The sequence below is a fragment of the Mus pahari genome, chromosome 22, assembly GCF_900095145.1.
Source record: "Mus pahari chromosome 22, PAHARI_EIJ_v1.1, whole genome shotgun sequence".
NCBI classification, from domain to species: domain Eukaryota; kingdom Metazoa; phylum Chordata; class Mammalia; order Rodentia; family Muridae; genus Mus; species Mus pahari.
Genome location: NC_034611.1, coordinates 11,582,084 through 11,598,133, shown reverse-complemented (window position 1 = coordinate 11,598,133; position 16,050 = coordinate 11,582,084). Strand labels below are relative to the sequence as shown.

The window sequence follows — 16,050 nt, the reverse complement described above, 5'->3', positions numbered from 1 at the left end:
GCTCCTCCATTGGGGGCCCTGTGTCCCATCCAATAGCTGACTGTGAGCATCCACTTCTGTGTTTGCCAGGCACTGGCATAGCCTCACAAGTGGCCGCTATATCAGGGTCCCTTCAGCAGAATCTTGCTGGCATGTGCATTAGTATCTACCAGGTGATCTTCCTGAGATGGTTCCACCATGGATTGTTAAAACTAATGATAGATTTGCTTCTCTAGTCAAGGCTAAAAAGATCTCATCTGAGGAAAAATTCCTGCTATTAATATGCTTTTCCTGTTGTTATTAAAAATATATTAACAATCACTAGGTATTAGCCCACCCTTTTGAGCAAATTTCTGAATGAAGACACACTGTCTTGTAGTGATGCTATATAGACAAACTGATGATTTAATTCTTAATGAGGATCCTATAAGAATTATTAGTAATTACTAAGCTTTTTTATAACAGTCTGCTATTAAGCCTTTTCTGATGTCAAAACTACAATGAGAACTCTGCCAATCGTTAGTGTCATGAGTTAATTGTTTCTGAAATAGCAAGCAGTCACCTACAACTTAGAGCATATTCCAAGAGGTTGTAAAATCATTAACAAAAGGTCATAAAAAGGTAACTAAGGATTTACTATAGGTGCAAGGACCAAAGATAAAATATTGACTGGGTCTATCTATATGAAACTTCACTTAGTCACAAAAAAAAAAATGGTTTTTAACTATCCATGAACCTGTAGAGCTAGTAACAGATAATGAAGGTTTAGCCAGATAATTACTCTTAATGGATATGCTTATAAACATTCTCTCTTGTATACTTCATATTCAATTTATGATTTGAATTTATGTTTGAACTTCTAGTGAACTTTAGTAAAAAAGGGATACTTGGAAAAACAATGTGATCTCTTCTAGAAACTGTACAAAAGATTAGGAAAGATTTCATTAGCAGGGACAGCATTAGGAACATAGTATAGGGAGTAAAGGCATTAGGAGTAAGGCACTGGGAGCAAGGACATTATTACATCAGAACAGAAAGAGAAAGCAAGATTGGAGGGGGAATGCAGAGTGGAATAACTTAGAATTATTAGGAAACTTAAAAAATTAAGAGAGCAATGTGCAGAATGCAGTGGGAAAGAGGAAAAAAGAAGCTACTGAGAGAGCAGAAAGAGCAGGCAGGCTTCTCCTTACTATGGGACAGAACTCTTCTTAACAGCAAGGCAGGCTTAGTCTTACTTAAGAGTACAAAGCTTTTTTTTTCTTTCAGACTTGGGTTTAATTCATTAGCAATAAAAGGGTAGAAGCTTTTTCTTTCTCTATGCAATAATGATTGAAGCTCATTGTTCATCCAGAATGAGTGAGTTCTTTCTGACTGGTGCTTGGTCTTTTGTTCCATATACAGGTAAGTATGTAGCTGGACCTAACTGGTTTGAATGGAGATGTATGAATATGTAAGCATGAATTTGTCTATAAATTTATGTGTGTTTATATTTGCTTGTGTAAAAGTTTTCCTTCTGCAAGTGTGACTCTCTTCTCCTGGTTCAAAAGAAGTTTATTACTCCAAATCTCTCCCCTAGCCTGACAAGTGAGAAGCGTCTGGACAAGAGGGAGAAGGCTCTAGCAATTAATCCCTTACTTGTATTTATTTAGCTTCTATCAGACAGACAGTCACTTAAAAATTAAACAGAAGCCAGATGTTATGGTGTATGTTTCTAATCCCACCACTTGCAAGGATGAACAAAAAGTTCTCACGTTCTAGGCCAACAAGACCTGTCACAAAACAAAATATAATAAGACAAGCAGCATCAACAACAAAGATCCAGGAGTTGTCAGCAAGAAACTAGAACAAATGGAATTCTTATACCTTTTTGAAGAGTCATAAAGTGGCTTAGAAAACTGACTGGCAATTCATTGTAAAATTTGCATAACCCCATTACTTAGAATTCCACTTTGGACATAACTATGAAATGGAAACTTAATGGTTCTTTGGAAAGTCAGTCGGATGGTGTTTTCCTGGAGCTAACATACGAAGGAACATTTCATTAAAGTGGACACAGGTGTGAAAGGCTAAAGCAGACTCATGAAGGAACATTTTGCTGAAGCAGACACAGAGAGAGGATGTTCTGCTAAAGCAAGCAGATGAAAGGATACGTGATGAAAGATCCTTTGCTAACAGCTCGAATGTATTGGTCCACCTTACACTGCATAGTTGAGCTTCCTTAGTCAGGACTCCATAGAGAGAAATACACCAAAAAACTTCTGGTTAGTGTGCTAATGCAACTTTTCATGGAGTCAGCCTCACTTTTTCTAACACTGCCCTCTTTTTTTTTTTTTTAATTATTTTATTAGATATTTTCTTCATTTACATTTCAAATGCTATCCCGAAAGTCCCCTATACCCTCCCCCAGCTGTGCTCCCCTGCCCACTTCTTGGCCCTGGTGTTCCCCTGTATGGGGCATATAAAGTTTGCAAGACCAAGGGGCCTCTCTTCCCAATGATGGCCGATTAGGCCATCTTCTGCTACATATGCAGCTAGAGACACGAGCTCGGGGGGTGCTGGTTAGTTCATATTGTTGTTCCGCCTACAGGGTTGCAGCTCCCTTCAGCTCCTTGGGTAATTTCTCTAGCTCCTTCATTGGGGGTCCTGAACACTGCCCTCTTACTTGTAGTACTGCCATAAAGGGATAAGCATAGGCCTTTGCCAGAGTATGGTAAATGATCACATGCAGAGGCTTATTTCCTTAAGCTGTTTACAAAAGTATAAGGAAGGAGAGGGTAAGCCTGTAGGAAAGGACTCTGAGTGGTGGAGCACAATGGGGCAAAAAGTGTGTGTGTGTGTGTGTGTGTGTGTGTGTGTGTGTGTGTGTGTGTGTGTGAGAGAGAGAGAGAGAGAGAGAGAGAGAGGGAAATGGCGGGGGGAGGGAGGGAGGGAGACAGAGACACAGAGACACACAGAGACAGAGACAGATCTCTTGCCAAAGCTATGAGCTTTTCTCTTAGGTAAAGGACAGAGAAGAATGGCTACAATGTAGATCAGCTTGGGGATGGTGGTGAGGTATTTGAAGTGGAGTGCATCTCTAAGGAGTAGTCTCTATAGTCTTTATGGTTGTGTGATTTCTCTAGTAGTATTTATTGAATTGCCTTTCTGTAGGATTTTTTTTTTTTCCCCTGAGATAGGGTTTCTTTTTTGTAGCCTTGGAACTAGCTTTGTAGGCCAGGCTGACCTTGAATTCACAGAGATCCACCTGTCTCTGCCTCCTGAATGCAGGGATTATAGGCATGCACTATTGTCACCCAGCATCTTTTTGTAGGATTAAAAGTAAGACTGGTTGAATTGATTTAACTAAGGATTACTATATTTTTTTAAAATTTTAAATTATATAAGAAACTAAAAAGTAATTTAATGAAAAGTAAAGGAGCAGATGCTTTTCATTTTAATTGAAGGCAAGAGTTCAGCTGGGTGTAGTGGTGTACACCAGCATTTGGGAGGCAGATTAAGGCCAATCTAGTTAGTCTACATAGTGAGTTCTAGGATAGCCGTGGTTACACAGAGAGACCCTGTCTCAAAACAAAAGAGTTTGGTCATTTGTATACTGTCTGTCCTCAGTGGCATGGTCTGAACATTGTGTATGAAAGAGTCCTGTAACCCGTAGGACCAGTTCCTTAATATGCTCATGCTGTATATGTAGTCAGGTTGTAACTGATGTTGAGCCCATGCCTTCTTTGTGTACTGTGTGTACTACCTAATTTAGCGCATAGAATAATGAACAGGCACAAAAAAGACTTGGGTGAATGAAGACATTTTTGTATTCAGAGAAAACGGAGTAAAATTAATAGAAGAGAAAAGATTCCTTTGTTGCATTTGTATCTAGAAGTCTCTCTGGGGTTCTCTCTAAACAAGATAGGATTTGCATTTTTCTGTAGAACCTTCTAACTGCTGATGTAATTGGAAAAATTCATATTTTTCCATTGTAGAAAGTGAGATGAAAATTAATAATTTTGTCATTTGCTTGTGTTTGACTTTTGAGATAAGACTCCATTGTAGCCTTGGCTGGCCTGGAATGAAGAATGCAGTTCAGGCTGTTCAACCCTCTTGTTTCAGTCTCCAAAGTACTGAGCTTATGGGCGTGAGCTATGATATTCAGCTTCTGTTAATGTTGTATGTTAAATTATATCTGTGGGTATATTATCTGGCCATTACTATGTAGGAAGAAATAAGGTTCCCTTTTCTTTATCTGTTTCTACCAAATATACGTGTATCATTATGTTTTATGTTTGATTGCTGTAAATTTCTTGGAGTGTTAGCTCATATGTATTATTTAAATTAGAATAGTATTAATTAATAGTATTATATTTTAAGATTTACAAATTTTCATGATAACTGTGATTCCTTTTAAATTTTTTTTTTTTTTAAAGATTTATTTATTTATTATATGTAAGTACACTGTAGCTGACTTCAGACACTCCAGAAGAGGGCATCAGATCTTGTTAAGGATGGTTGTGAGCCACCATGTGGTTGCTGGGATTTGAACTCCGGACCTTCGGAAGAGCAGTCGGGTGCTCTTACCCACTGAGCCATCTCACCAGCCCCTCCTTTTAAATTTTTTATTTGTTCAATTATGAAGGCTAGAGCTTAAATTTTCTTTTGTCTCTCTACTTTCTAAAGACATAAATCTAATGTTAAGTATTTAGACAAGAGTTTAAACCAGAAATTCTTACTAGTTGTGGTAAAATGGAAGAGCTTATGATGTCTAGAAGATATGATTTTCATTTATTTCAAGTTATAGATTTAAATACAGTTTTATGAAATACAGCTATTGAACTAAGTTTAAAAAATACATGTTGTCTTTTTACCAATATTAATTGGATTTTTTTTTCCAAGATGGGTTTCTCTGTGTAGCCCTGGCTGTCCTGGAACTTGCTCTATAGACCAGGCTAGCTTCTGTTTCCTGAGTGCACCACTATGCCCAGCTTTAATTAGATATGTTTTTGTATTACATCCAAAGCCCAAGTTTCTTTCTATTTCTAGTTGTGTGCTGAATTACTGCCTTCAACCCTGGTGGTGTCCTTGCAGGTGTCCTCTTGATAGTAGTGTCCTTATAGAAGTGAAGAAACTGAGGTCTACAGTAAAGGTTTATAAAGTGCTGAAAATTATTCAAGTATAGGCCTATCTTTTTTTATTGTTTTGATTTTTTTTATATTTGTGTAATTGCATAGAGCAGCATTTTCTGTTTGTAGATTCTCTTTCCAAGGTTTGTAAATGGCAAGGTGAAGTAAGTACTTATCAAACGATATCAGAGGTACAGTTACTTTGTCAATTCTGCAAAATGTATTATGTCATCCTGAATGTGTAAATTTGTTTTGGGAAACAACAGTCACCTTAATTTCTAAGAGGCAAAGATAGAAACAGATGCAAGAATTGACCTACTTTGGGTGCTCTAAATCTAACAAATAGTAAAAATTGTAGTATAGACTCTTCCTATAGAAATGTGTGTGCTTGATCTCATGTCTTAGAATGCTTTTCAGTCTAACACGGCACACTTTTCCTATGTAGAGTTCTCAGTATGTGCAGTGTGTTGCTGGCTGTCTGCAGCTGATGCTCCGGGTCAATGAGTACCGTTTTGCCTGGGTGGAAGCAGACGGAGTGAACTGGTGAGTGAGTGTCCTTTACTTTTATTGTAGAATGACATTTAAAAACATTTCTCCTTGACATTTTTTCAAATAAGCTAATTTATTTAATCATTTTAAAGAAACATTTTATTATCTTCATGTCTGTTTAATAATGGATTATATTAGCCTTTTTAGACATCAATATCTATCAAACTGAACATCTCTCCCCATCCCTTGCTTAGCCCAGAGTGCCTGCATAACTAACCTCTGGTGAAACCCTGAGGAGCTAGTTTGTAATAATCTTTCAGAACAGATCACAAATGTTCACTGCTGAAGAAGATGCAACCCAAGAGGACTCACGGAAGAGAGAGAACATGAGGAGGACTACATATGGACTCCTCAAAACTCAGCCATGCCTTTGTGCTTCATAGTCCAGCAGTATATAAGCTCAACAGATTAAAAATTCGTGAATTTTTATAAGAAGGTTAAGCTAGCCTTTTAAGAATCTAATGCTGGACAAAACAAACTCTGGCCCTGAGATTATAAGATAATTATAAAAGTATTTTGTGGCAAATGCAGGCAGAAATCAATAAGGAAAAAATAGCCAAACAATGGACATTGTATGTCACCATTTGAAAGCCAGTTAATTTCATACTTAATGAGAATCTAAGTGCATTTAAAACAGGCACTGTTCAGTTAGGAGAAGGACATTGTTTCTCTTGTAAAATCTATATAGAGTGCTCAGAATCAACAGTAGAGTTTGGTGAGGAATTAAAGTGAGAGTTGATTGAATGTTGTTCATCAGACTGTTACTCTACATTCCCTCAGCAGACAGGTGCATGCAGTTTCTTAGAACGTTACTTTCACAAATTATTCAATCTTTATTGATTGACTTAATGAATTAGAATAGTTATTGCTGTTTTAATTCACAAATTTTAATCTGTTCAGCTTGCATGGTAGTATACACTGATCTCAGCACTCAGTAGGCAGAGACAGCAGATCTCTAAAGGCCAGCCACAGATACAGTAATACCGTTTCAATGTTTCTTTTACTATTTATTATTATTTAGCCCTCTGTCTAAATAATAGACAGACTAGAGGTAGTGAATAACTTCAAGGAAACAGTGTTTTCCTGTTCTTGCTCAAGACAGACATAATCTCAGCATGAAGTGGTGATGTGGGGCTAAAGTCTCACAAGTAACTGAGGTACTATTGGCATTTGATAGCTAGTGGGAGAGACAGAGTCAGTTTTCTTCAATGGTGTGATCCCTGTAGATCGACCACACTCCAGGGCAGGCCCTACTCCAGTAATAGTTGGGCAAAGCAAATTAGAGGTGATGTTTATTTATTTATTTTTATTTATTTTTTTTAAGGAAAATCAAAGTTAGGTGAGTTAGCCGACAGTATATCTGGGAGGAGTTGGGAATATGAATATTATCAAAATAACAGTGTATGAATTTCTCAAGGAATTAATGAAAATATTGCTTGCAGTTTTACTGTATTTTAACTTTGTTGTGTGTGTGTATGTGTGTGTATGTATGTATGTATTGCGTGTTCCACATGTGTTCCAAAGAGCATGTACAGAGCTCAGAGGATAACCTATGAGAATTGGTTCTTTGCCCCTAGGGATTGAACTCAGAGGAGTGGGCTTGGCGGCAAGTGCTTTTACCTGTTGAGCCCTATCTTGCTGGCTCTGGGTTCTTGTTGAATAATATTACCTAGAAGTCTTTCATCTTGAATGCCAAATGGGTGAGGATACTGTGTTTCCTTCTTGTTATTATTTGAGTTTTATGTATTTACTTTTTAAATTTACAGATACATACACGTACACACATGTACAGTATGTTTCTCTTTAGGGCTGAGTATTCTATAATTTCTTATTTTTTTCACTTTGGTCAATTGTAGGTCTCAGTGTTAATCTCCATGTACAGCAAGCAGCAAGCTTCTAAGCTGAAGGTTGAGAGGTGGATTAATGTATGGTATAATGATAAGTCATTAGGAGTGGTTTATCCTATGTCCATTTCCCAGAATAATAGTGGTAACTTCTCCCATAGGAACTATGTCTTGTCTAGTCTGATGGTGGTGGTAAGTATGGATTTCATTTTTTGGAGAGGGATTTGAGTAAGTCCAGTCAGAGAGTGATTGGTTACTCCCATAATGTTCATGTCACTATTGCACTAGTAGGCATATCTTGCAAGGCCAGTCATTGTTATTACTTGCAGGGCTCACAGCTGGGTATGATTGATGACTCTCTGTTAGCCTGCATAGCACCTTTTAGCACTATGAAAACTAGCCAGTATGGATGTAGTTTCCAGCTTGATAATGCTATGTTATATGATTCAGGTATGTGTCATCATCAGCAACAGGCTCATACTATCAAGTTATGGAGGGTTACCAAGAATATTGGCAATAGCCTATGATGTTTGAGGATCCATGGAACCTCACTGGCTCTCAACTCCAAAGAAGGAAACCTATTCCTGCCCTGGGATTTTTACTTTTGTGTGTACTAGAGACATTGTTGACCTATTATAGAATAGCTCAATTTTAATGTTTTTATGTTAAATTAGTTCTTGAATTTGGGATGGTATCTACATTCTCATTGCTTTGAGGGTGTGCTTATAAAGCCAGTTCCGTCATTGTTAGAGAATAAGAAAGTATTACTCTCTTTGCTTTTTTCTTCTGTTAACTCACTGAAATGCCTTTTGTTAGTGCTATTGTGGATGGAAAGTAAAAGAGACTTGTTCTCAGGTATGGTTATACTATACTGTGTTGGGAGATATATTAGAATGGTATTGGTACCCATAGCTAAGGTTTATTATAGGGATTGCTAAATACCCTGCTGGACCATGACGCACAAAGGCATGGCTGAGTTTTGAGGAGTCCATATGTAGTTCTCCTCATGTTCTCTCTCTTTCGTGAGTCCTCTTTGGGTTGCATCTTCTTCAGCAGTGAACATTTGTGATCTGTTCTGGAAGATTATTACAAACTAGCTCCTCAGGGTTTCACCAGAGGTTAGTTATGTAGGCACTCTGGGCTGATAGCATATTTCTTAGTTACTTTTGCTGCAGGGATAAGACACCGTGATCAAGATATCTTATAGGAGGAAGGGTGTATGTATTTGGGCTTACAGTTCAGAGGGATGAGTCCACCACCTTCAAAAGTAGGCAGCATGGCAGTACTGTAGGAGCAGTTAACAACACACACCAGGAACTACAAGCAGGAAGCAGAGGCCCTGGAGATCTTAAGAGGCTTTTAAAACCCTAAAATATGCCTCGAGTGATAGACCTCCTCCAACAGGGCCACACAACTCTTAATCCTTCCCATATAGGCACTGAGAACAAAGTATTCAGCCACAACACAGGAAACATTTCTGACTTCTAACTGGAAAGCCCTTACCTAAACCAAAATGCTGAGGGCTAAGTGGCTTTAAACAAGGCAAATTCGTTTCACATAGTTCTGGAGACTGGGAAATCCAAGATCAAGGCTCTATAAGATTTGGTGTTTGGTGAGCTATAATTCCGTATAATAGAAGGCAAAGGGTCTCTCTTAGGCTCATTTATTTAATGCTTCTGAAGGCTTTCCATATGTGACCTAATTTCCCCAAAGCTCTGCCACCATAGTGTCAATTTGGGGATTATAATTTTAATTTATTAATTTGGGAGGGATACAGACTATCAAACCATAGTTGTAGCTGCCAAGCATAAACCATATAGTTTGTGCAAACTAGAAAGGTACTGTGAGCTATGTTATCTAAGACTGGCAGTCTCTTTTCTGTACAGAGACCAAAGATGTCATTTTGTCTTTTACATTCCTAAAAGGTGCTGCAGTATTTGGGGCAGTAAAATTAGAAAAGATAATGATTTTATTATATCATCTTTGTAAGGAATTTTATATGACTGTAGCTTTCATTTTTATAATTGTAAATGAGTTATAATTTATAAGATATTAATATAATTAGTGATATATTTATTAAGATGAAATAGCACACTGTCACTATAATTTCATAGTATGTTATAGGTTTATAAAATGTCTAGTTAGCCTATATTATTACTGCAAGATACAGTGAGTTTTATTTTACTAAGCTAAAAGAAGATAGCCTTACCCCTGTAATAATGAATTAAAGTTACAAAATAGCAATTTGTCTACAGATAGTATTTTTTTCTTATTCCATCCCCTGCCCCCACCAAATACAAATACAAAAATTGTTGCCTTGGATCCCTTTGGTATATAGAGGTAGATCAAATCTTGACATCATCATTATTAGTATTAAACAACTTTGAAGGACAATTGACAGTATTAAGTGTTTTGATTTCAGAAAGGAAATAACACTTTATAATTTTTCTTTTGCAATGCAAGTTTCTGTTTCTTTTTGATGCTTTTCAAATTGTAACCAGGAAAGATGTGAGTAGAAAAAAATTCAAGTGTTGTCTGTTCAAAGCACTGGTCATTGACTACTAAAACTACTCTACATTTTAATCAGCATATTGAGTTTTCTGGTTAAAAACCTATTACATGCATGATATAGTATCTTCTGACTTTTTATATATAAGAACTATCCTTTTCACTATGTTATGTATGACTGGACTAGCCATCTGAAGGTTAGCACTGATCTTTTTTTTCCTATGAATTTTAAGCTCCCTCCAACTCCTAAAGGATTCATCATTGTTGATGCCTAGCTCCTTGCAAACTTTTGTACTTTGGTTTTAGCAGCTGTGTCCTTTCTCTGTGCTCCCCACAGCTCCAGTGATTGATGACAATTAAATTTTCTTAGAAGCTAATTGGATACGAGAATTAACTAGATACACATTTTCTAACTTTTCTTTTCTGAAACTAAAGCAAAAGATAGTACCATCCCTAGGTCTGGGTTTAGGATCACAAAAACTCACACGCTTGTAGAACTGAGTAACGCTCCTGATACTGGTGTCTGTGATTTCTATTTTTTTTTAAATTTAATTTTATTTGTAATTCATTTTTTATACTCCATATTCCATTCCCTGCCCCTCCCCATCCACCATCCTACTGTTCCACATCCCATACCTCCTCCCCATCCCACCCCATTTCCACATGGATGCCCTCACCCCCCACCTCACCTGACCTCTAAATTCCCTGGGGCCTCTAGTCTCTTGAGAGTTAGGTGCTTCATCACTGAATAACACAGACCCAGAAATACTCTACTGTATGTGTGTTGGGGGGTTCATATCAGCTGGTATATGCTGCCTGTTGGATTTCTGAGGAAGAACGAAGAACCTTATGCAGAGACCCAGTCCTCTTGAGTAGGGGCACACATGGCTAGTGATGTTGCTTCTGAGTCTGTTCAAGGAGACTTAGTGTGTTAGACCTGGAACACTGCATCTGAATCGGGTACTGCCATAGGAAAGATGGGCTACCTTGTGAGGAAGTATTTGCTAGGGTGATGCTCACTGCGAGTACCTTTTGTCTGTGCTAATAGTCAGCATCTAGCTCCCTTTCCTAGAACCTAGAATCTAACTAGCTGGTACCTAGGGCATCAGAAAAGCAAAGTGTAGGAAGCTTGACTTAGTTACTAGAAGAGAGCAAAGATATCAGGCAGTGATCAGGTTGTTGATACTATAAAAACAGAATTTTGCAGCAGTTGAAATACTGATAGTATTTAATATAAGCAAGTTTTTAATGTAACAGACTAAACTGAAAAGAGCTTCTTTAGGCAGAAGAAATAATGCATGAGAAACTTAGGAATAGTCCAATAAACTCAGAAGCATATATAAATCACAAAAATATAGAATTGTCATACATATGTACTGCCAACTAAGTTAATAATTGTTAGATTTTAAAAACTCAAGAATTTTATTAGAACAACATTAGATTAAAAGAAAAAATAAAGTCCAAATGACTTTCCTTCCTTACCATTTTTTCATATTGACATCTTGGGTTAGTATAATTCACTTTTTCAAACTGACGAATCAGTATTTACTAAAAGCTATATAGTTTATATAGGGGCACTGTGTTGGAAATTCTATGGATTTTGTCTCTTTCTTTCCAGTGGTCATTTGATTTGCCTTATCTGGTGATTTCAGTGCTTTGTGGAATTTAGAACTTCCTCAGGGATATTTAGGTGGTTATTTGTTTGTTTCTTTTATAAATTCTCTCCTTCACAGTAATGGGACAGCTCCTTTCATTTCAAGGGAATGTTTTCAGTTTCCTAGTTTTCCAGAAGTTTTTGACATTTTTCTGATCCCCAAATTCTTTGGCTGGCTGTATTTTCCCAAAGTGTACACTTCATTTTTCTGGAATTTTTTTTTTTTTTTTTTTTTTTAGCTATTTAAAAATTCTTCCCTTTGTTGTCTAAACTCAAAACATTGATATAAAAATCACAAGGACATTCATTTTTGTCACCAATCCCTGTTGATTTTAATTGTTACATTCCTTGTACCATTCTGTCTTCCAATCTTGGTTCTGTTTCTCATTTCTCATTGTTTCCCTGAAGCAGTCCTTCATTTTCCCAAGTTTCCATACCTTCCAGAGAGAGGTTTATAATCTAGCTATGAGTTAGCTGAGTGCTATAGGCAGGTAGAAAAGAAATTGAAGACTTAGTATAGAGACTTAATCTTTTAATGTACTCTCATTTTGTGTTTTGTTGTGCTGTTGTGTGAAATGTTTTCTCTGTTCTTTTTCAGTATAATGGGAGTTTTGAGTAACAAGTGTGGTTTTCAACTTCAATATCAAATGATTTTTTCAATATGGCTCCTGGCATTCAGTCCTCAAATGTGTGAACACCTTCGTCGCTATAATATCATTCCTGTTCTATCAGACATCCTTCAAGAATCTGTCAAAGAGAAAGTAACAAGAATCATTCTTGCAGCATTCCGTGTAAGTACTCAGTGAAGGAGATTGTTATTGTTGCTGGCGTGTGTATATGTGTAGAATTTTTTGCTGTAAACTATCTTTGAAAGGTGGGAAGTGATGTAAGCGAATGGAATGTGTGAATTGTGTATACTTGTAAAGAAATGTACTTTGGTTATATTCGGATGGAGAGAGTACCTTTTTGTTACAGTGCCTGCTACAGGACTGTATTATTGGAGTTTTTCTCTCAGGGCCCATATTTTAGTTTGGAGTTGTTTCAGATCCTGGGTCTCCCAGCTAGCAGTATGTTGAGTCAACAGCAGAGACTTCCAGTTATTATAAACATTATAGTTATGTTGTTAGGATATTAGAATTTTGTCAGTTATAAAAATGAACAAAAGATGATGAAGCTTGAGGGCAAGAAAGGAGCTTTGTTATATCATGTAAGGTTCTCCAAAGCCATTATGTTCTGTAAATCCGTTGTCCAATCCGTCATGTTGGTTGCCTTAGGGTTCAGGTGGGTTTCTGGGAGATCTCTACCCAAGTGATTATGCTGAACATGTATCATGTGCTGCTTATTACTCGGTGGTGGCAGGTATTCTCAGGGATTTTATTTGTTAGCTAGTGGTTGCCAGAGCCCTATTATAATGTTATTGTGAGAATATATGAGAATTTTGGTATTTGGGCTAGCCCTCGAATGTTAGATGACGCATTTCCAATAGGCATCCAGTTTGCAAATGCAGGTGGTTTGCTTCAGAATCTTTGCTTTGAACCATTTGTTTCTGTGTTTACATGAAGTAAACAGCAAGAAGTCAGAAACAAACTGAGGCATTGTTGTGTTTTAAAAATTTAAGAAGTATTGCTATCAGATTTGTCAAATAATAGTCACTAATATTTTTTAGACATTTATAGTCATGTAGGGATAAATACATATATAAGTGTATGATTTCGACTTATACTTAAACATAAAGATGGCATATTATGGGGCTATGCAGGTTTTTTAAATTAAAAAATATTAATTATGTGTATACGTGAGAGGGGTTGTACATGTGTAGGTTGCCAGAAGTGTACATTGGGTCCCCTGGGGCTAGAGTTACAGGCTGTCCCCTGTCCATTGTTAGTGCTTGGAACTGAACCTGGGCCCATCTTCTAGAAAATCAGCAAATGCTCTTAACCTCTGAGTGATATCTGTAGCCTCTACAACTTTATTCTTTTTTTTTCCTAGTCTTTTTTTATTTATTGGATATTTTCTTTATTTACATTTCAAATGTTGTCCCCTTTCTCAGATTCTTCCCCCACCCAGTCCCCTCTCGTCCTGTTTCTATGAGGGTATCCCCCCCCCCCCANCTCCTGCCTCCCAGCATTCGAATTCCCCTACACTGGGGTATCAAGCCCTCACAGGACCAAGGGCCATCCTCTGCTACATATGTGGCTGGAGTCATTGGTCCCTCTATGTGTCCTCCTTGGTTGGTGGTTTAGTTCCTGGGAACTCTAGGGGTCTGGTTAGTTGATATTATTGTTCTTTCTAAGGGGTTGCAACCCCCTTCAGATCCTTCAGTTCTTTTTCTAACATCTCCATTGGGGATCCCATTGGGGACCCCATGCTCAGTCCAATGGTTGGCTGCAAGCATCCACCTCTGTTTTTGTCAGGCTCTGGTACAGCCTTTCAGGAGACAGCAATATCAGGCTCCTGTCAGCATGCACTTCTTGGCATCCACAATAGTGTCTGGGTTTGGTGACTGTATATGGGATAGATTCCCAGGTGGGGCAGTCTTTGGATGGCCTTTCCTTCAGTCTCTGCTCCACACTTTGTCTCCATATTTGCTCCCATGAGTATTTTGTTCCCCTTTCTAAGTGAAGCACCAGTCTTTGGTCTTCTTGCTTCCTGAGCTTCATGTGATCTGTGAATTGTATCTTGGGTATTCTTAGCTAATATCCACTTATCAGTGAATGCCATGTGTGTTCTTTTGTGATTGGGTTACCTCACTTGCCGCAGACAGACTTTACTGGGGTCCCTGATCTGCAGGGAATGGGTCTCTGGTTGCAGGTGAGCAAGGATTCAGCGAATGTGGGGTGACAGACAAGGACACAAGGGAGTGTGATATCTGAATGCGAATTGTCAAATTGAGCATCAGACTTTTTATACAGAAGAAAATAGGGAAGCTACATAAAACAGAGGAATGCAAACCTGGAAGGGCTGGCAGGAACCAACTGGGATAGCATTCAATGTTAACAGCTGGGATCAGAAACAGCTCCACCTAAAGTCAGCTCAAAGTCTGTAGCTGGGGGCAAGGGCTTCATGTCCTTGCCATAGATCCTATAGTCCACCTTCCCCCTAGGCCATTGTAATGCTTGTGTATGGGTGTAACTCAGCTACCTATGGATCTAAGTATCTACCCTGGTTCCTCTTTAGATCACAAACTTCCTTCTTCCTAGAGAGTGGTAAATTCCTATGTAGGGCAGTGACTAGCTGCCTAGACCCAGGGTCAGCTCAAGGACTGACTGCCTAGGTTCTAACATGGCTATGTATGAAGGGAAAGCACATAGATCTGTTTTCCAACTAAAGCAGGGACATTGGAGCATTCGTTATACAAAATGCNACCATTCCAGGAGACTGAGTTTCCTTGAACTTTTTGCCTTGGGACAGCGCCCAGGTTTTGGGGGCCTGTTGGCGCTTGTCACTACTGGAAAGAATGTAGCACTCACTCAGGATGATATTTTCTAGTTCTATCCATTGGCCTAAGAATTTCATGAAATCATTGTTTTTAATAGCCGAGTAGTACTCCATTGTGTAAATGTACCTCATTTTCTATATCCATTCCTCTCTTGAGGGACATCTGGGTTCTTTCTAGCTTCTGGCTGTTGTAAATAAGGCTGCTATATACATAGTGGAGCATGTTTCCTTGTTATATATTGGAGAATGACACATCAAAATGATCATTCACCATGATCAATTAGGGATGCAGGGATGGTTCAATATATGGAAACCCATCAGTGTAATCCACTACATAAATAAACTCAAAGGAAAAAAAAAAAACACATGATCATCTCATTAGATGCTGAAAAGGCATTTGAAAAAATTCAACATCCCTTCATGTTAAAAATCTAAGAAAGACCAGGAAGTCAAGGCCCATACTTAAACATAATAAAAGAAATATGCAGCAAACCAATAGCCTACATAAAACTAAATGGAGAAAAACTGGAAGCAATCCCATTAAAATCAGGTACTAGACAAGGCTGTCCACTCTTTCCCTATCTATTCAAAATAGTATTCGAAGGGTCTAGGCATAGTGTCCCACTTTATAGTGGAGTAGTCCTCAGGATATGTAGAGTTTGCAAAGGAAGTCTAGTATTTCTAATTGGAGAGGTGTGCAAGGGAGAGATGGGTGGGGTTGGTGGGGGTAAATGTATGCTTGGCTCCCTGCATAGAGTCAGGGGTGGCAAGGGCACTAGCATGGATGAATAAGGTTAAGTAGATCAAGGTTGGTTTCCCTTCCTTAAGGGAAGATTCAGAAGGAGTGCAGGAAGACAGCCAGTGGACACATGGTCTTCAGGTAGTTGGTGAGGGTACAGAAAGAAAAGGGACTAGATATCTGGTAATATTCACTGTCAGTGTGTCTGTCTGTCTGTGTATCTGTCTGTCT

The 16,050-nt window shown here is 38.2% G+C and overlaps 1 protein-coding gene across 2 annotated transcripts in view; it reads left to right on the top strand.

Annotated features, from left to right (window-relative positions):
• Atp6v1h (ATPase H+ transporting V1 subunit H) overlaps window positions 1-16,050 on the top strand; it is a 71,635-nt gene that overhangs the window by 25,897 nt on the left and 29,688 nt on the right. For both annotated transcript variants that reach the window (XM_021221917.2, XM_021221916.1), the window contains 2 exons: window positions 5,533-5,630; window positions 12,241-12,433. In XM_021221917.2, coding sequence (XP_021077576.1) covers window positions 5,533-5,630; window positions 12,241-12,433 — 291 coding nt within the window. The remainder of the gene's footprint in view (window positions 1-5,532; window positions 5,631-12,240; window positions 12,434-16,050) is intronic.